The sequence below is a fragment of the Microcaecilia unicolor genome, chromosome 2 (genome assembly GCF_901765095.1).
Source record: "Microcaecilia unicolor chromosome 2, aMicUni1.1, whole genome shotgun sequence".
NCBI classification, from domain to species: Eukaryota; Metazoa; Chordata; class Amphibia; order Gymnophiona; family Siphonopidae; genus Microcaecilia; species Microcaecilia unicolor.
The window spans coordinates 421058339-421078743 of NC_044032.1; the positions used below are offsets into that span (position 1 = coordinate 421058339).

At 44.8% G+C, this 20405-nt stretch overlaps 1 protein-coding gene across 1 annotated transcript in view; it reads right to left on the reverse strand.

The window, feature by feature from the left end:
• LOC115461131 (alcohol dehydrogenase 1-like) overlaps positions 1 to 14154 on the reverse strand; it is a 66538-nt gene extending 52384 nt beyond the window's left edge. Inside the window, exon 1 of the mRNA XM_030190727.1 lies at positions 14047 to 14154. Coding sequence (XP_030046587.1) covers positions 14047 to 14064 — 18 coding nt within the window. The 5' untranslated portion in view covers positions 14065 to 14154. The remainder of the gene's footprint in view (positions 1 to 14046) is intronic.
• Positions 14155 to 20405: the final 6251 nt, after the last annotated feature.

Consider the following 20405-nt stretch of genomic DNA (forward strand, 5'->3'; position numbering starts at 1 on the left):
AGGGCTCTTGAGCTTCTGCTGACTTTGTTAGGTAAGACAGTCTTGGGGGTGGAACACCTTTGTTTTCCCTGGATGAGCGTCTGACAACAGGTTGGTCTGACCTTTCCGCATCCTCTAAATCTGAGAGTCCTTCTCCAATTGATTCCCCTTCTCCAACTGTACTGTCTTCTTCAATGATCCTTTCTGTGTCTGCTTCCTCTGCCTGTTCCTCGTTAGATACAGATGAGTTGCGTTCAGACATCTGCCTTGGTATGGCATTTATATACACTGGCATGTCTATTATGGTTCTAGTTTCATATTCTGGATGATAAGGCTCATCTGGGATAATCCAGCCTTTATCAACCCTTTTGTTTTCATCAAAATATGTAACATGTCTTATGCCAACAATGCCAGTTTTCAGATTCAAAATTCTATATCCTTTGTGTCCTGGAGCATAGCCAACTAAAATGCCCCTTTCTGTTGTGGAATCCAGCTTATGCCTTCTTTGCTTTGGTACATGAGCATATGCTGTACTTCCAAATGTTCTTATGTGTGACAGGTTTGGCTTCCTACCATGCCATGTCTCATGTGGTGTGCGCTCAGCGCCTTTAGTTGGCATTCTGTTTTGTAGGTACACTGCTGTGAGAATGGCTTCCCCCCATAGTCTTTTAGGGAGATTGCTATCTGACAGCATACACCTGGTCATTTCCACAAGTGACCTAAATTTTCTCTCTGCAACAGAATTTTGCTCTGGTGTATAAGCTACTGTTGTGATATGCTGAATGCCTTCTTGTTCTAGAAATGTGCGCATGCTTTGCGAAGTGAACTCACCACCATTGTCGGTCTGAAGAACCTTTGGTTTTCTTTCAAATTTATTGCTCACCATGGCTACGTATTTCTTCAGCATGTCTGTGACTTGACTTTTCTCTTTCAGCAAATAGGCCACACAGTATCTAGAGAAATCATCCAAGAATATTAGCACAAATCTGTTATTTCCCAATGATGGGATATTAAACGGTCCACATAAGTCACTGTGTATTAAGTCCAGCACTTTATTACTCCTATTTCCTGTGTATGCAGGAAATGAGGGTCTCACACCTTTTTGAGTAACACAGTCTATGCATTTCTCCATTTTACCAGCATCTGCACTTATCTGAATGCCAGTGGCTAGTTGCTTACTGTAAAGATCCTGGATCACCTTAGAATCACGATGTCCCAGGCGGCGGTGCCAGATTTCCGGACTACATTTACCATCATTCTTCCTTACTTGCGCCATATGTGAGGCTTCACCTGAAATGTTCAGCTTATAAACATCATTATGCATAAAAGCTTCAGCATACACTTCATCATTTTTAGAGATTGTGCACTTACTGTTTTCAAAATGAATCACAAATCCCTTCTTATCTAATGTAGATACACTAAGCATATTGCAAACTGCTTGGGGAATATACAAGACATCACTTACAGGAATTTCTTTAACTTCATTAGACACTTTGCATTTTAAGAATCCAATACCTTTTGCTTGGATCTTAGCAGTCCCTGCGTTTGCAGTTTTAAGAATACCTTCCTCTGGACACATTTCCTGAAAGAAATTCTTACAATTGGTTAAATGGCATGTGCTCCCCGAATCCAAAATCCAAGTACTTTCATTTGAATTATTATTTACCATAGTCAAAGATTTTTCTGCCATTAGAAAACCCTTGTGTTTATCTTTGTCCTTCATACATTTCCTGGTTTGAAAATTCTTTAGTTCCATTGGCTTAGGTGAGCTAGAGGGAGTGTTTTGTGTTTCCTTACACCATTTAGATACATGTCCCTCCTTTCCACATGAGTAGCAAATCAGCTTGCCCTTGGGTGGAGTTTTCCCATAGCTCCGCCTTCCTCTGTTCTTTGCCAAGAAATTTGTTTCATTTCTCTCTGACTGACTTTGAGAACACATCTCCTCAGAATCATTTATTATGCATTCCTGCCTTAGTTTTGATGTTGCCTGTTCAAAAGATTGCCCTTCAATGGCCTCATTTACAGACCTAAAAACATCAAACTTCTTTGATAGTGAGGTAAAAAGAAATGCTCTTTTCAATGCATCACACATGGGAATTCCAGAAAGTTCTAGCTTTTGAAATGAAGACATAAGATGCATAATGTGATCATTACATTTACTTTTATCCCTTAATTTGGTTTCATTCAACTCTGCCAACCAAATTGGTTGCTGCTTTGCATATGTAGTTGCATACATAGTTCTCAGTTTATATAAAATGTCCTTTGGTGTATCTTTTCCCTCCACTAATATGGCTTGTTTCTCTGAGAGAGCTTCCAAAAGCATGCACTTCACATAATAGTTTGCATTGTCCCATTCAGCCATATTTTCAGCTGTTCTGTCTTGGTCTAAGCATATATGTAATCCTTTTGCTCGAAGGAGACATATGAATCTTAGTTCCCACTGCTGATAATTAAACTCAGTTAATTTAGGCACCTTGAGAGAATAGAAAAATGGTGAATTTCCTCCCTCAGCCATTTTCTTAGCCTTCTGTCTGCTGTGTGGGGGGAGAGAGAGACAGACTGAATCTTTCCTTTAAAACTTAAGAGAAAAATGTGGCCTTTTTTTCTGCCTGGTAATATTTCTCTTCTTTTTCAATTCTTGGGCCTGGGCCCATAACCCTTTTGTTGGATTATTTGTAGTAAATAATTAGCAGATTTTAGTACACACAGCTTCAGCTTTAGAAATGTTAATTTCTTTCTTCATCTCTCTCTCATTCACCCCTGAATAATTCACTGCTGAGTCACTTTAAAGTTGAAGTAACAAAACATCTGTTTACTCACAGTTTGTAGTTAGATTATAATCAGACAGGCTTATATATACATATTACTATACATTTGTATTATCAGCTTCTTCCATGTGCTTAGATGGTAATGGATGCTCACACCACCATAGATCCTCTCAGGTTAGGAGAGATCATGAGCTCCATGTGCTCCATGTGCTGCATCTGCTGCATCTGCTGTGTCTGACCCCCACAGGAAGTTGCATAGCTGTGTGACCTCTCTAAGTAATTCACATCAGAGGTCACAGAGTAATCACAGAGAAATAATAGGTGACAGTCAATGCATGTAAAATACAATTACATTCCAACATGCACTGAGGAGGTAAAAGCTTCAGTTGCAATGGGACAGGTAATTAGGAAATATACACTCTTGCTATGAAGTATGAAAATCAATAGCACTCTGGTATTTAGATATATGTAATGAGACCTCCTTTTCATCTATAGATCTGAATTCAAAGCCCAAATCTAATGATAAATAATAAACACAAGGCTCAGATGCTATAAAAAAATAGAAAGCTTGGCGTCAGGTAGAATAGTGGGAAAGTGACATCCCAGGAAAGCAATAGGGCATCCGTGAGGGCAATGCAGTGGACTTTATAAAATGCTCCCAGGTACACATCTCACCATTGCTCCCTTACCTTGTCTGCTGAGCCCCCCAAGCCCCAACTGTACACCACTACCATAGCCCTTACAGGTGAAGGGAACACCAATATTTATTTATTTATTTGTTACATTTCTTTGCACTGCCTCAATTCTTTTTACATCCTTAGCAAGATACGGCCTCCAAAACTGAACACAATATTCCAAGTGGAGCCTCACCAGCGATTTCTACAGGGGCATCAAAACCCCCTTTTTTTCAGCTGGTTACACCTCTCTCTATACAACCTAGCATCCTTCTGGCTATGGCCACCACCTTGTAACACTGTTTCGTTGCCTTCAGATCCTCAGATACTATCAGAATTTTACTGCTTTACACATGTCTCCCATGCATTTCTACTCCATAAGTGCATCATTTTGCATTTCTTCGCATTGAATTTTAATTGCTAAACATTAGACTATTCTTCTAGCTTCTGGAGATTCTTTTTCATGTTTTCCACTCCCTCCAGGGAGTCCACTCTGTTACAAATCTTGGTATCATCCGCAAAAAGGCAAACTTTACCTTCTAACCCTTCGAAAATGTCACTCACAAATATATTGAACAGAATCGGCCCCGGCACTGATCTCTGAGGCACTCCACTACTCACCTTTCCCTCATCCGAGTGAATTCCATTAACCACCAACCTCTGGTGTTTGTCTGTCAACCAGTTCACCATGTTTGGTCCTATCTTCAGCCTGTCAAATTTATTCAAGAGCCTCCTGTGAGGAACCCTGTCAAAGGCTTTGCTGAAATCTAAGTACATTCTATCTATCGCACATCCTTGATTCAGTTCGCTGGTCACCCAGTCAAAGAATTCAATGAGATATCTTTGGCATGATTTACCTTTGGTAAAACTATGTTGTCTCGGATCTTGCAACTTATTGGATTCCAGGAAATTCACTATCCTGTCCTTCAGCATTGCTTCCATTACTTTTCCAATAACTGAAGTGAGGCTTACTGGCCTATAGTTTCCAGCTTCTTCCCTATCACCACTTTTGTGAAGAGGCACCACATCCACTGTTCTCCAATCCCACAGAACCTCCCCCATCTCCAAGGATTTATTAAACAAATCTTTAAGAGGACCCACCAGAACCTGTCTGAGCTCCCTCAATATCCTGGGATGGATCCCGTTCGGTCCCATGGCTTTGTCCACCTTTAGATTTTCAAGTTGTTCATAAACACTCTCTTCCGTGAATGGTGCTATATCTGCTCCATTCTCATATGTACTTTTGCTAGTCAATCGTGGTCCTTCTCCTGGATTTTCTCCAGTGAAAACAGAACATTTGCTTTTTCTTCATCATTATCCACATAGCGGTTCACATCTTTCAGTCTCACAATTCCATTTTTAGTCTTCCTCCTTTCACTAATATACCTGAAGAAATTTTTGTTGCCCCTGCTTACATTTCTAGCCATTTGTTCATCCGCTGTCGCGTGCTCGAGGACCTTGGCATACTGTCAGGCTTCTTCCCGGGAGCACTGGGTTCGTGAGTCCTTGGGCCACTACCGTGGAGCGGCAGTGGCAGGCAAGATCACCTCCAAGGTAGAGATGAGACAAAACTGGACCGGATCCCCGGACTGGAGTTCTACACCGGAATACACGGAACTGGAACGCACCGGACGGGTGCGCACTGGAGTGGGGCCCGCTGGACTGGAACACACTGGAGTGGCCCCACTGGACTGGAACATACAGGAGTGAAACCTGCTGGACTGGAACACACTGGAGCGGAACCCACGGGGCCAGAACCCGCTGGACTGGAACACACTGGACCTAGGCTTCACCTACGCTTGACCACCTTTCCCCGAGGGTTGAGCCCTCAGGTTCTGGCAGCCAGTAGGACTTACAGGAAAACCCGGAACTGGAACTTGCAAGCAGGTTCAGAGCACTGGTCAAGTCAAGGAACAAGGGCTGAAGCTCCAGAAGCAAAAGAACACACATGGAACACCAGCAGGCAAACACCAGATGACTAGTCAACTATACATAAGCTAGTAGGAAAGCTATGCCCAAGCAAACCAGTCATACACAAGGAACATACACTAAGCAACTCAGGAGACTAGTAAAGCTATACACCAGCTAACAGCAAAGCTGTGCCCAAGCTAACAAGTCATACACTGGAAACAACACAGAGCACTAGCAAAGCTATACACAGGCTAACAAGCCAAGCGGTGCCTAAGCTGGCTAGTCAGCACTAGGAACAAACACAGAGAACTAGCAAAGCTATACACAGGCTAACAAGCCACACGGTGCTTAAGCTGGCTAGTCTAACACTAGGAACAAATACAGAGAACTAGCAAAGCTATACACAGGCTAACAAGCCACACGGTGCTTAAGCTGGCTAGTCTAACACTAGGAACAAATACAGAGAACTAGCAAAGCTATACACAGGCTAACAAGCCACACGGTGCTAAGCTGGCTAGTCTAACACTAGGAACAAACACAGAGAACTAGCAAAGCTATACACAGGCTAACAAGCCACACGGTGCTTAAGCTGGCTAGTCTAACACTAGGAACAAACACAGAGAACTAGCAAAGCTATACACAGGCTAACAAGCAAACTGTGCCCAAGCTATCTAGTCAAACATAGAAACTCACACAGAGCAAACACTGAAACAGTGTACAGAGCACTCTATACACCAGGGCCCTTAGATGAAATGCAAAGGCAAGGGCTGTAGTCTCTAAGTGATTAATAAAGCCCTTCAACACCAGAGGCACAGCTGCAGCAATCACCTTGCATCCAAACAGAGGCTTGACACACAGAGAAGTCAGCCCATAGGAAGGAACAGCGAGAGCCATCTTAGATACTGGCAAAGAGGAGGAGGCGGCAGCCATCTTGGAAGAGGCAAAGCCCACACAGGTGAGGTTCAGTAGGGCAATCAGCAAACAGAGCCAGAGAGAACCTAAGACAGACACAGACCCAGAGACAAGCAGAAGCCAGCACAGACACTGACTCCCAGAAACAGGGTAAGTCTGAGGGTTGTCACGGCCACAGACGTGACATCCGCTTTCGCCAGAGGTATCTCTTCCTTGGCTTCTTTCAGTTTCATACGGTATTCCTCTCTGTTCTTCTTGAGTTTTTCTGTATTTCATGAACGCCTTTAGCCTTTATTTTCTCAGCCACTTGCTTGGAGAACCATATCAGTTTCCTTTTTTTCTTGCTTTTATTTACTCTCCGTACATAAAGATTTGTAGCCATATTTATAGCTTCTTTCAACTTGGACCACTGCCCTTCCACTTCTCTTATGTCCTCCCAACCCCATCAGCTCCTTCCTCAGGTATTCCCCCATTTTACTAAAGTCAGCATGCTTGAAATCCAAGACTTTGAGTTTTGAGTGGCTGCCCTCCATTTCAGCTGTTATATCAAACCAAATTGATTGATGGTCACTGCTGCTCAGGTGGGCATCCACTCGGACATTTGACACAGTTTCCCCATTTGTGAGCACCAGATCCAGCATCACTCCCTCCCTCGTGGGTTCCATCACTATTTGTCTAAGTACAGCACTTAGAAAAGCATCCATGACCTCTCTACTTCTTTCCAATTTCACAGATGGAACTTTCCAATCCACATCTGGCAGATTGAAATCTCCCAGCAACAGCACCTCTCTTTTCTTCCCCAACTTTTTGATATCTATGACCAGATCTTTATCTAGTTCCTCCAATTGTGTCGGAGGTCTGTAGACAACACCCATGTGGACAGAGGTTCCATCATCTTTTTTTAAAGTGATCCATATCGCTTCTTCCTTTCCTCAGGCCCCTGTCATTTCAGTTGCTGCGATATAATTTCTCACATACAGAGCTACTCCTCCACCTTTATGACCATCTCTATCCTTCCTAAATAGATTATAGCCTGGTATGTTTGCATCCCATTCATCGTAATCATTGAGCCATGTCTCCATGATTTCAAACAATGTCTAAGTCTGCCTGTAACATCAGGGCTTGCAGGTCATGAACTTTATTGCTCAGACTGCAAGCATTTGTGGTCTTCGCTTTCCATTTACATTTCAGTGGCATTTTTGTCTTCTGTTTAGTTTTTTTTGTTTAGTCTCATTTCCTGCTGTGTTGGTAAGAAGTGATTTGCTAAGATTGTTGTTTTCATTGCTTTCTTTTCTACTGTCATATTTTGTCTTTAGCTTTAGCTGGGAGCATAGGCAGTCAGTGGCCCAACTGTTTGGGGAGGCTAAAGGGGGCAGGGTTAGGGGTGGGGCCAGGGGTGGAGCTTACATCCATAATTTTCTGACAGACCATATGTAGATCCTTCAAGAGGTAGTGTGTCATGATTTAGGCTCTACACCCTTTCTGATGTTTTGGTGCCACCTCAGTAAGGCCAACACACAATCTCTCCACTGCAAAACACTATACACAAATTTGTGCAAAAACACACTCGTAACCTTACCAAACCATAACAGCACTAATTCCAAGGACAGGACAAGCTACAACCTTATGTGTGGAAAGGCAGCACTGTAATTACACTGGGCTCTAAAACACCAGTACACAACCTAGTGAAAAAAACCAAACCAAAACAAAAAGGGCTGCAAGTACTACACACTAGTAGAATACTGCACCTTGATCACACATGAAAAACACATAACACAACAGATATGAAGACAAAATACTGAACTGGAAAGTTACCTCAAGAAATCAGACTCAGCATGCAGCAATACTAGAAAAATTGAAACTTACATGCAAAATATCACAGATACACATTTCCAAAAGCTGACATATTCCAATTAATAAATTCTGAATAAAATACTTTTTTCTACCTTTGTTGTCTGATCATTTAGTTTTTCTATTTGCTTTGGTCCCAGTGTCTTCTGTTTTATGCAGTGTCTTCTTTCCATTTGATATTTTTTTCTCTCACCATGTCCACCATCCTCCTGTGTCCTTATGCGTCCTATCCTTCCTCAAGTTTCAGTATCTGCCCTCAAAGTGTTCCGAACCAGCCCTTAAATTCAGCACTTTCCCCTCCATCCATATCCAGCATTTCTCCTCACTCCTCTCCCCTCCATCCATGTGCATCTACTTCCTCTGTCTTCCCTTCCCTTCATCCATGTCCAGCATTTCTCCTCTCTCCCTTCTCCTCCATCTGTGTGCATCTTCTTCCTTTGTCTTTCCTTCCCTCCATCCTTGTCCAACCTTTCTCCTCTCTTCCCTGCCCTCCATCCATGTGCATCTCCTTCCTGACTTCCCTCCCCTCCATCCATATCCAGCAACTCTCCTCACTCCCCTCCCCTCCATCAATGTGCATCTACTTCCTCTGTCTTCCCTTCCCTTCATCCATGTCCAGCATTTCTCCTCTCTCCCTTCTCCTCCATCCGTGTGCATCTTCTTCCTTTGTCTTTCCTTCCCTCCATCCTTGTCCAACCTTTCTCCTCTCTTCCCTGCCTTCCATCCATGTGCATCTCCTTCCTGACTTCCCTCCCCTCCATCCATGTTCAGCAACTCTCCATTCTCCCCTGCCCTCTCCTCCATCCACCCATATCCAGCAAATTTCCTCTCTCCCCTGCCCCCTCCATTCATCCATCCATGTTCAGCAATTCTCCTGTCTTCCCTGCCCTCCCCTCCATCCATGTCCAGGAACTCTCCATTCTCCCCTGCCCTCTCCTCCATCCATCCATATCCAGCAAATTTGCTCTCTCCTCTGCCCCCTCCATCCATCAATGTCCAGCAATTCTCCTCTCTCCCCTGCCCTCCCCTCCTCTCTCGTCCAGTGATCTCTTCTCTCCCCTGCCCTCCCCTCCCATCCATGTCCAGCGATTCTCCCTGCCCTCCCTCAACTCACCGACAGCCCTCCTCTCCATTTCTCCCCCCCCCCCCGCGCAATTAACCCTTTTACTTTCAGGTGCAGCAACGGCAGTGAAGAGAACAACACAGATTCTCCCTCCCCTCACACAGTGTCCCGCCCTCGCAGAAACAGGAAATGCATCATCGCAGAAGGTGGGACACTGTGTGAGGGAAGGGAGAAGCTGGAGATGAGACCGCTGTGTTGTCCTCTTCACTGTCGTCACTACACCTGAAAGTAAAAAAACACGCGCAAGGGGGGAGGTACGGAGAGGAGGGCTGTTGATCAGGGAGTGGAGGGACTGTCCGAGAGCTGCCTGACTGCAGCACTGCTGCGCCAGGCAGCCCTGCGTTTGGGGGGCAGCAGCCAGAGGAAGGTCACGGTTGGGCTGGGGAGGCTTAGCCTCCCCAAGACTCTTATACGGGGTGCCTATGGCTGGGAGTGATCACTTGAAGTGACCTGCCTCCATATGCCATCCCTGCCTTCTAGTTTAAATGCCTAGAAACATATTGTCTAAATTTCTCCCCATGGATTATTTTTTCTTGCCATAGTAAGATGGAGCCTGTGATTACAATATAGTCTTTTGTTTTTCCATGTATTGCCCCATCCTCCTGTGTACCTAATACCTTCTAAATTTTCAGTACTTCGCAATCTCTTCTCTCCCTTTCCAAAGATAGGTAATACTTCAGAAAAAGCTATTGTTTGTACCAAAGATTTTAACCCCTCCCCCAGCTCCTGAAAAGCTCTCTGCACTGCAAGTAGGGTATTACTGGACATGTCATTTTTTCCCAGGTGGATAACAACATTAGTGTATGACTCCTTAGATTCTTCTCTGATTATAGAGATTATTTGTTTGGCACTCCTGGTAGCTGAGGAGCCTGGAAGGCTCTGATGACTGAATCCCCGGCCTAGTAGCATCAGTTTCCTGGTATGAATTTCAATATTAATGCTTTGGGGGTGACTTTTCTCTTTGGGCACCTTTATTGCTTTTTGTTCCACCTTCACCGCTTTTTGTTCTGACTCAGTTCTATTTTCAGGGACATCACAGTGCTGTTTTTGAAAATACTGTTTCTTTTTTTAGTCGTAGTATTTTTATTAGATGAAATATAGAACAACATAGCATGAACCTATAAGATTACATAATATCAAAAGTTACAGTAGAGAGAGAGAGGAGGAGAAAAAAAAAGACCTTCAAGCTCATTTTCAAAGCACTTAGCCTCCCAAAGTTCCATAGAAACCTATGGAACTTAGCCTCCCAAAGTGCTTTGAAAATATGCCTCCTTCTCAACTACTACTACTACTACTTAACATTTCTAGAGCGCTACTAGGGTTACGCAGCGCTGTACAGTTTAACAAAGAAGGACAGTCCCTGCTCGAAGGAGCTTACAATCTAAAGGACGAAATGTCAAGTTGGGGCAGTCAAGATTTCCTGAATAGAGGTGTAGTGGTTAGGTGCCGAAGGCGACATTGAAGAGGTGGGCTTTGAGCAAGGATTTCAAGATGGGCAGGGAGGGGGCCTGGCATATGGGCTCAGGGAGTTTATTCCAAGCATGTGGTGAGGTGAGGCAGAAAGGGCGGAGCCTGGAGTTGGCGGTGGTGGAGAAGGGTACTGAGAGGAGGGACTTGTCTTGAGAGCGGAGGTTACAGGTAGGAACGTTAAGGGGAGATGCTTCTTTAAAATAAGACAGTAACAAAGACCACTTCTTATTTAAGATAAACCGAGGTGACTTTTTTTTAGCAAAGAATGTTTCATATTTGTAAGTTTGAAACACTAGATCCCACCAGTCTTGATGTGTAGCTTGGTTCAAAGTCTTTCAGTGCTTGAAAACAACTTTCAGGGCTAAGGTGAACAAAGTATTAACAAGCATGCATTCAGTTAGGTTCAACAAAAATCGAAAACATTGAACACGAAGCAGCACATATTTATACAACAGAGGTCCAGTAAAGTGAACAATTCTGTTAAAGTATGCCATATATCATTCCAAAATAACTTAATACATACACACTCAAAAATAAGATGTTTAAAAGTGCCTCGTTGAGCACAAGACCAGCATAAGCTGGGGATGTTAGGGTTAATTGCATGCGTCTTGAGGGGCGTCCATAATGTTCTATGTGTAAAGAAATAGAGGGACTGTGTTATGGCAGGAGATTTGGAGCATTTGAACAATGATTTCCATAGCTGCTGCCAGCTTTTATCTGAAATGGGTTGTTGAAGATCCTCTTCCCAACACCTGCGAAGACCCATACATGTAATGGGAGATTTACTTAAAAGGAAAGTATATATATGGGATGCAACATGGCTTGTAGGTTGAAGACTATTGGCTAAACCAATAAGGTCAGGGTAATGGTTCAGTTTGTCAATTTGCAGATTGCTTTTCCATAGCATGAAGGTAAGTTGTAACCATTGGTAAAATTGGGAATTTAATAAGGAAAAATCAGCCTTCATAGAGGAAAACGATTTCCAAGTGTTAGTATTTAGATCAATAAATTGGCTAAGATTCCATATGCCTATACACTGCCATTGAGACCAGGAGACCTGTTTTTTTTTACCAATTGTAAATTTAGGGTTGTTCCAGATAGGGATACAGAAAGTAGAGGACCAGGGGATGTTTAGCAGCTTGTAAAACGATGCCAGTAGTTTATGTGTAGTATTAATGATCGGATTAGAAACAATACACTTGGAGAGCTGCATACCCACTAGACAATACTGTTTCTAACAAAGGTTTGTGCTTTGGTTGTTTTGTTTTTTGGTCCATTAAAAAAAAACTGTCAAAGTGAAAAATATAGAAAATCAAGCCATTGGGATGTAGGAGGGACCAGCATTTTTAGTAAACTGATCTCCCAGACATCCCAGGAGATAAATGGGGCACTGCAGTGAACTTCAAAAACATGCTCCCAGGTGCACATCTCACTGTTGCTTCTTTATCTTGTCTGCTGAGCCCCCCCAAACCCACTGCTGTACACAATAGACGTATGAGGAGAGACTTGCTGACCTGAACATGTATACCCTGGAGGAAAGGAGAAACAGGGGTGATATGATACAGACGTTCAAATATCTGAAAGGTATTAATCCGCAAACAAACCTTTTCCATAGATGGGAAGGCGGTAGAACTAGAGGGCACGATACGAGATTGAAGGGGGGCAGTTTCAAGAAAAATGTCAGGAAGTATTTTTTCACGGAGAGAGTGGTGGATGCTTGGAATGCTCTCCGCGGGAGGTGGTGGAGAGGAAAACGGTAACAGAATTCAAATATGTGTGGGATAAACATAAAGGAATCCTGTTCCGAGGGAATGGATCCTCAGAAGCTTAGCTGAGATTAGGTGGCAGAGCCGGTGGTGGGAGGCGGGGCTGGTGGTTGGGAGGCGAGGCTAGTGCTGGACAGACTTATACGGTCTGTGTCCTGAAATAGACAGATACAAATCAAGGTAAGGTATACACAAAAAGAAGCACATATGAGTTTATCTTGTTGGGCAGACTGGATGGACCATGCAGGTCTTTTTCTGCCGTCATCTACTATGTTACTATGTTATGGGTGAAGGAGGCACCTATATGTCACTACAGTGGGTTTCTGGTGAGTTTTGGAGGGCTCACAGTGCCCCCCACAAATGTGACAGGTGGAAGGAGATGGGGACCAGAGTCCCCCATGCCATGGTGCACTGCACTGATCACTACTCCAGGGACCTGAATGCTACTCTAATAGACCTGGTTCTAAAATCTGAGGCCGTCATAGAGGTTGCTAAATCATATTTGTATCCATGTTTGTGGGGGGGTTAGTGACCACTCGGGGGTCATTCCTGGCTCTCTCCAGTGGTCATCTGGTCATTTAAGGCACCCTTTTGTGCCTTATTCATTATAAAAACAGGTCTAGTTTAGTACTGGACGTTTTTTTTTTTTTTTTGCTCCATTATGGCTGAAAAACATCCAAGTTAGGAATGGATGTGATCCCGCCTTTAACACACTCCCAACATGCCCCCTTGTGAATGCACTTCTAATGGACTTTATAGAAAAACATCTAAAAATTGGTTTTTAGTGAGAAAAACATCCAAAGGCAGATTATGGCACTTTTTTTTTTTTAATTAGCTCCTTAGCTTGTTTAAGTGTTGGAAAATGAAGTAACAATTGGTTACGAGTCTTACCACCATTTCTGATAGAAAGAAGGGATACCCAATCCACTAAATATAATGGGGCTTTATCATATAAGATCCGAAATACTAGGGTGCACAATTTAAATTGGAGTCTAGCATTAATAAGCTACCAGTGTAATTTCTTAAGCAGTGGAGAAACAGAGTCTGAACAATGAGCAAAATATATCAATCTGGCAGCTGCGTTCTGCACCAGTTGCAGATGACCAATTAATAATTTAGAACAGATTATGTAAATGACATTACTGATTGTTACATTTGTACCCCGCGCTTTCCCACTCATGGCAGGCTCAATGCGGCTTAACAATAATCTAATCTGGACAAAACCAAAGACTGTACCAACAGTTTAAATTTTTCGGGTTCGAAGTATTTACATATTGATCTAAATTTTTATAACATATTAAAGACTTGCTAATCAAAGATTTGACTTGATTAGATAATGTCATAGAACAAACCACATCAACTCTTAAGATTCTAGAACATGAGTCCATCGCTAAAGAATTGGTGTCAATTGAAAAATGTTGAGGCACCAGCACTTTAATGACAGCTTGTAGCTCTTCTTTCTTTCCTTTCTTATATGCCTGAGTATATTTTAAAATCTGCTTTATAAAGAGTTTCAGTACAGAATTTTATTTATCTACTATAGATCCAGTCACCCATTTCATATAATGTTTTTTAGAATGCAGGCTGCTTACTTTTCCTTTGGTCTCCATGTGTCTCTCTCGCTTGGGGCTGACAGATCTCTGCACCAAACCTCTGGCAAATTGGAAGCTGTAGGTACTGTCAGCACTTCTTTAGAAATGGGAGGGACACACCCACATCTTTCACCCCCAACACAAATAGAGTTTCCATAATTAGTCAAGAAGCTCCACCCCATCATAACTTTAATTGTGATCAGTAGAAAAGAGCAGCAGAACCTTGCAACTGTATGTACTGTACATAAGCGCCCACAAGTCAAAGAACAAGTACACTTAATCAGTAGTTGCTAGTGGATAAATATTTATTTTATATTTTGGCCACACCTTTTCAGTAGTAGCTGAAGGTGAGTTACATTCAGGTACAATAGATATATTTCCTTATCCCTGGAGAGCTCACAATCTAACTTTGTACTAGAGACCTGCACGGGAATGGGGTCGCGGAAATCCCACGGACTGAGAGAGAGCCAACTAATTTTTATTTTTTAGGGGATGGGTGGGGACGGGTTAAATTCTTGCAGGTACAGTTGGGGACAGGTAAGATTCCAGCGGAGACAGGTGGGGACAGATAAGATTCCAGCAGGGATAAGCTAGATTTCTGTCCCCATACAACTCTCTATTTTGTACCTGAAGCAATGGAAGGTAAAGTGACTTAGCCAAGGAGCAGCAGTAGGATTTGAAATGGCCACCCTGGATGTTATGCATGGTTCTCTAACTATGTTTGATTTTCAAGGTCCTCAGACAAAATGGGCCACAGTACTTAAAGAATAAGTTAGCCCTTTACCTTTAAGACCTCTAAGGTCCTCTCAAGGATCATCACTATCTGTACCTTTGTCAAAAGAAATTGTACTGTGTGATATCCGCCAGCGAGCCTTCTCAGAAGTAGCCCCTATGCTCTGGAATTTACTCCCAGAGGGGCTACATATAGCTGAAGACTACTTCAGGAAGCAGGTGAAGGCCTGGCTCTTCTCCCAAACCTTTAATACATAGGGTGACTGACTATACGCTCATTCTGCTCTTGGACTTGCTTGCTACACACACTAACTTAGATTAGTTCCTTATCTCTTGCTTAACTATCCAACGAACTTGCCTTGAGTTTAGCTAACCACAAAATTATCCAAAATGACTCTGTACCACACATCTTGTTCCCATCACATATGTGCTCTTATTCCCTCAGCTATATGGTAAACCATATTGTAGAAAATCTCTAGCATCATGTCTTAGTTGAAAGTTCTAATCCATGCTTATTAGATGTATCATTAGTATTATGCTAACATTGTATTATATTTTTGGTATTTGAATTCCAGTGCTGTTAAATGTGTATATTTTTGATACTGTTTCACGGTAGTTCTATTATTAGGTTTTAGTTTACAATTTAAGTTTACCTCATTTATTGTATTTATGTTTATTCTTGGTTATTTTACTATTGTTATGCTGTTAACAAAATTGTAAGTTTTATGTTAAACTGTACCTGATGTACACTGCCTTGGGTGTATCTCTTCATAAAGGCGCTCAATAAATCCAAATAAATAAAAAACAAAAAACACTAGGCTGCTCCTCCATCATACAGTCTTCTTAGCAGCACAATCAAATAATTTCACTATACTGATCAGAGCTGATGCATAGGGCTAACTTCCAGGGAACCCAGTTGCAACCCTAAACTCCTTATTAGGTAGACTGGATTAGGCTTTATGTTCTATCTGCCACCATCTACTTTACTGCTATGTCACTACATAAAAAGCATCTGGCACAGAGAAAACCTTAGACAATGATTAGCCAAGTCTTTCTGCACTATGCACCTCTCTTGTACTCCGACATGTACAAGGTTGTGCCCCTTCCAATAGTACAAGGCTGATGCAGCAAAAAGTTATTTATTTATTTGTTACACAAGCCGTAAAGCCCATTAAAATGGGCAAGATTTTTTGCTAATCTTCAAGATGAGTTACCATTGATTCTTATATGTTAATGCAAGCCGTTAAGCCCATTAAAACGGGCAACATTTTTTATTTGTGCAATATAATTCCCTTATTGTGAACCGGAAGTACAAGGCTGGAAGACAAATTATAGCCCGCTTATTGTTCTGGGTGTGGAAGAGTTATTCGTCAGTTTGTAGTGCTTTTGTCTACTTTTCATTTTAGCGATGTGTGATGGTGGTATATCAGTAATGCTTGCCTGCTATCGCATTCTTGCAGAAGCGCAGGTAGGAGTGCAGGAGGAAGCCCCGGCGAGGAGGGGGGGGGGGTTGAACCCCAGCAGGTCTTCAGGCCCCTTCATCAGCAGCTTGCGTACCACACAAGGGTCTCGTTGGAGGAAATGCTTGATACGGAGATCGTCAATATGTACCATTTGAATAGGGAGGCTATTGTAGAACTTTAGGCCAAGGTAAAATGTGATATTGATTCCCTCACCCGCCATCACATGCTGTCCCTGGACTGGTTAAACTACTGTGCACATTGCAGTTCCTGGCTACGGGTTCTTTCCAGCATGTGATTGGAGCTTGCTGTGGTGTGGAGCATAACATTTTCAAAGCATCTAAAAGTGGTTTTGAATGCCTTAACTGCACGTCACAAGTACTATATGCGCTTCCCACGGAGCGAGGCAGAATTGCAGGAGTTAAAGGTGCATTTCTCCATTCCTTGTCATCAACAGCAGATGAATCCATTAACTGATAGGAGATGCATTTTTAGAGTCCCGATGCGGCACTGCCATCAAGCGGGCGGCAGTATACGAGACCTTGCAGGTGTTGCAGAAGCTTGGAGTGGTGGTTCCGGTTCCGTCCGCTGAACGCAGCTGCGGTCGCTCCTCCATCTATTTTGTGTGTCTCGAAAAGGCGGTCGTTCAGACCTATCCTCGACTTACGCTGAGTCAACGAGGCCTTAGGACTGCGACACTTCTGCATGGAAACCCTGCGCTCCATCATTGCGGCGGTACAGCCAGGAGAGTTTCTCACGTCTCTGGACCTCAAGGAAGCGTACTTGCATATTCCCATCTGGCCGCCGCATCAGCGGTTTCTCCGGTTTGCCGTATTGAGCCAACATTTCCAGTTTCGCACCTTGCCTTTCGGTCTGGCAACTGCCCCTTGGACTTTTTCCAAGGTCATGGTGGTAGTGGCTGCCTTTCTCAGGCGAGAGAGTATCAGAGTTCACCCTTATCTCAACGACTGGCTCATCAGAGCGGATTCGGCAGACGAGAGTCGACTTGCCACAGCCAGAGTTGTTACAGTTCTTCAGACTCTGGGCTGAGTAGTCAATATGCCCAAAAGTCACCTGACCCCGTCTCAGTCTCTCGAGTATTTGGGGGTCCGGTTCGACATGGCTTCGGCATTCGTTTTTCTTCCCGACAGCAGGCGGCTCAAGCTTCAGAATCAGGTCCACCTGCTCCTGCGGATGCCTCGCCCTCGAGCTTGGGACTTTGTTCAGCTCCTGGGATCGATGGCGGCCACCATAGAGGTGGTTCCCTGGGCGAGAGCTCACATGAGACCGCTGCAGCTTGCTCTGCTTCAGCAATGGTCTCCGATTTCCCAGGAATACCAACGCAGAGTACAGTTGCTTCCTGCGGCCCAGCGCAGTATAGATTGGTGGCTTTCCGACAGCAGGCTGCAGCAGGGGATGCCAGTGGCTCTTCCTTTTTGGTGTCTGGTGATAACGGATGCCAACCTTTCGGGCTGGGGAGCTTATTGCCGGGGACGCTATGCTCAGGGTCTGTGGTCCATCGCAGAAGCGGGATGGTCCATCAATCACTTGGAACTGAGAGCGATATTTCAGGCTCTTCTGGCCTTCCACAGGATGCTGAAGGGTCTTCCTGTCCGATTTCTGTCGGACAACACGACAGCAGTGGCCTACATCAATTGCCAGGGCGGCACTCAGTGCAGGGCAGGGGCGTATCTGAACTGCGGCAGTAGGGGGCAGGGCCAGAGTGAGGGGCACATTATAGCCCCCCCCCCCGCCGCCGCTGCCATTGCCGATCCCCCTCCCCCCAGCTGCTGCCATTGCCAATCTCCCCCTGCCGTTGCTGTCGCCTACCTTCGCTGGCGGGGGACCCCAACCCCCGCCAGCCGAGGTACGCTTCCTCCTGCCGCTGCCGGCTGCCTTTAAAAGAATTCCTTCAGCTGGCGGGGGACCCCCAACCCCCGCCACCCAAGCCGAGGTCCTTTCATTTCTTCCACTGCAGTCTGCAAAGCTGGCGCCGAAAGTTTCTTCTGAGTCTGACGTTGCTGCACGTTGTACGTGCAGGACGTCAGACTGTTTCTGAGTCTGACGTCCTGCACGTACAACGTGCAGCGACGTCAGACTCAGAAGAAACTTTTGGCGCCAGCTTTGCAGACTGCAGTGGAAGAAATGAAAGGACCTCGGCTTGGGTGGCGGGGGTTGGGGGTCCCCCGCCAGCTGAAGGAATTCTTTTAAAGGCAGCCGGCAGCGGCAGGAGGAAGCGGACCTCAGCTGGCGGGGGTTGGGGTCCCCCGCCAGCGAAGGTAGGCGACAGCAACGGCGGGGGAGGGTTGATGGCGGTAGGGGGGTCCAGGGCGAAATCTGCGGGGGCCCAGGCCCCTGTGGCCCCATGCAGATATGCCCCTGGTGCAGGGCTCTGGCTGCGGAGGCAATTCAGATCTGCGACTGGGCTGAGCACCACCTAGAGCTGCTGTCCGCGGCTCACATAGCCAGTCAGTGCAACGTGCGAGTCGATTTCCTCAGCAGACATCAAATCAACCCAGCGGAATGGGAACTGACAGTCAAAGTTTTTCTTCAGATTTATGCCAAATGGGGAATTCCAGGCTTGGATCTCATGGCATCAAGCATAAACGCCAAAGTCCCTCACTTTTTCAGCAGAAGGAGAGATCCTCGCTCGGCGGGGTTGGATGCTCTGGCTCAACCTTGGCCATCGGGCCTCCTGTATGTGTTCCCTTCTTGGCCTTTGATAGGGCGCGTTCTGCTTCGGATTCGTCTGCACCGAGGATTGGTGATTCTCATCGCCCCAGATTGGCCAAGGCGTCTGTGGTAAGCGGATCTCCGGCAGATGCTGGTGGATGCGCCTCTTCCTTTGCCTCGGGTTCCAAACCTGTTAGTTCAGGGTCCGGTGACTATGGAAGATCCTTGCCGCTTTGGTCTTATGGCCTGGCTCTTGAGAGGGCACAATTGAGGGACAAGGGCTATTCTAATAAGGTTATTGCCACTCTCTTGCAGGCTCGCACGCGGTCTACCTCTGCGACTTATGCTCGGATCTGGCGCACTTTTGAGGCATGGTGTACGCCAAAGTCTATCTCGCCAACTCTGGCGACAGTCCCATTGGTCCGGCCATCAAAAACAGAATTGGCGTACTGCAACAGGAAGTCGGGCTACTCCATGAGCATACAGGTTATTTGTGACGCCAGGCTGAGGATCATGGATGCTGTTGTGAGGTTCCCGGGGAGCTGCCATGACTCATGTATTTTGTCCAACTCAAACATAGGCCGCAATTTCGCCAATGACATATATGGTGAAGGCTGGCTTTTGGGTGAGTAGCTTGACTGCACAGCTATGCGACGTCCCCCACTCCATGTCCACAAAAACAGGGGTGCAGGGACATTGTTGAGGGGGATGGTGGGGCAAACGTATCAGGGGAGGGGTGCGATGAGTTGTGATGTAAAAAAAGTAAAGAGTCTCTCTCCATTCCTGTACTTTTGGAAGCCAGAGAGTTGTAGCAGTGGGCCTGGCTATACCAGCAATAGGGAACATTGATAATGAATATATGTGCATTGTCTTTTGTTTTTTGTAGGGGATGCCGGATATGGCTGCAAGCCGTGGCTTTTGACACCCGTGCTGGTGCCACGTTCCCCTGAAGAAGAACGTTATAATGCCTCGCATATCAGAACTAGGAATGTTATCGAGCGTACCTTTGGTGTGCTGAAGAGCAGGTTCCGCTGCCTACATCTTTCTGGTGGTGCACTACTATACTCCCCGAAAAAAGTAATGCAGATTATTGTGGCATGCTGTATTCTGCATAATATTGTGCTACCCAATGGGATTCTGATAAACATAGATCCAACATTGCTAGCTGTGGTGGAACACCACCCACCTCCTGCTGATGGCATTGGGACAGAGGCGATGAGGGGGAGTCAGACAAGGAGAAATGTCATATGACAGTACTTCTCATGTAAGTTACATAGAAACATGTTTTGGTCCATTTGTATCAGTTTTACTTCCTGTTAATTTTCATTCCTCCCCATACAATTTTGGGGTAAGCTTACAGCTGTAATGAACACTGTAGAATCATGAGCACAAGTCAGTACCCCAGCACAGGTCAAAAAGGGCAGAGGCTAACAAGCCGGTGCGACTCTGGAATCTATCAGAGATTGAGAAGCCTGTAATTTATTAAAGAACATG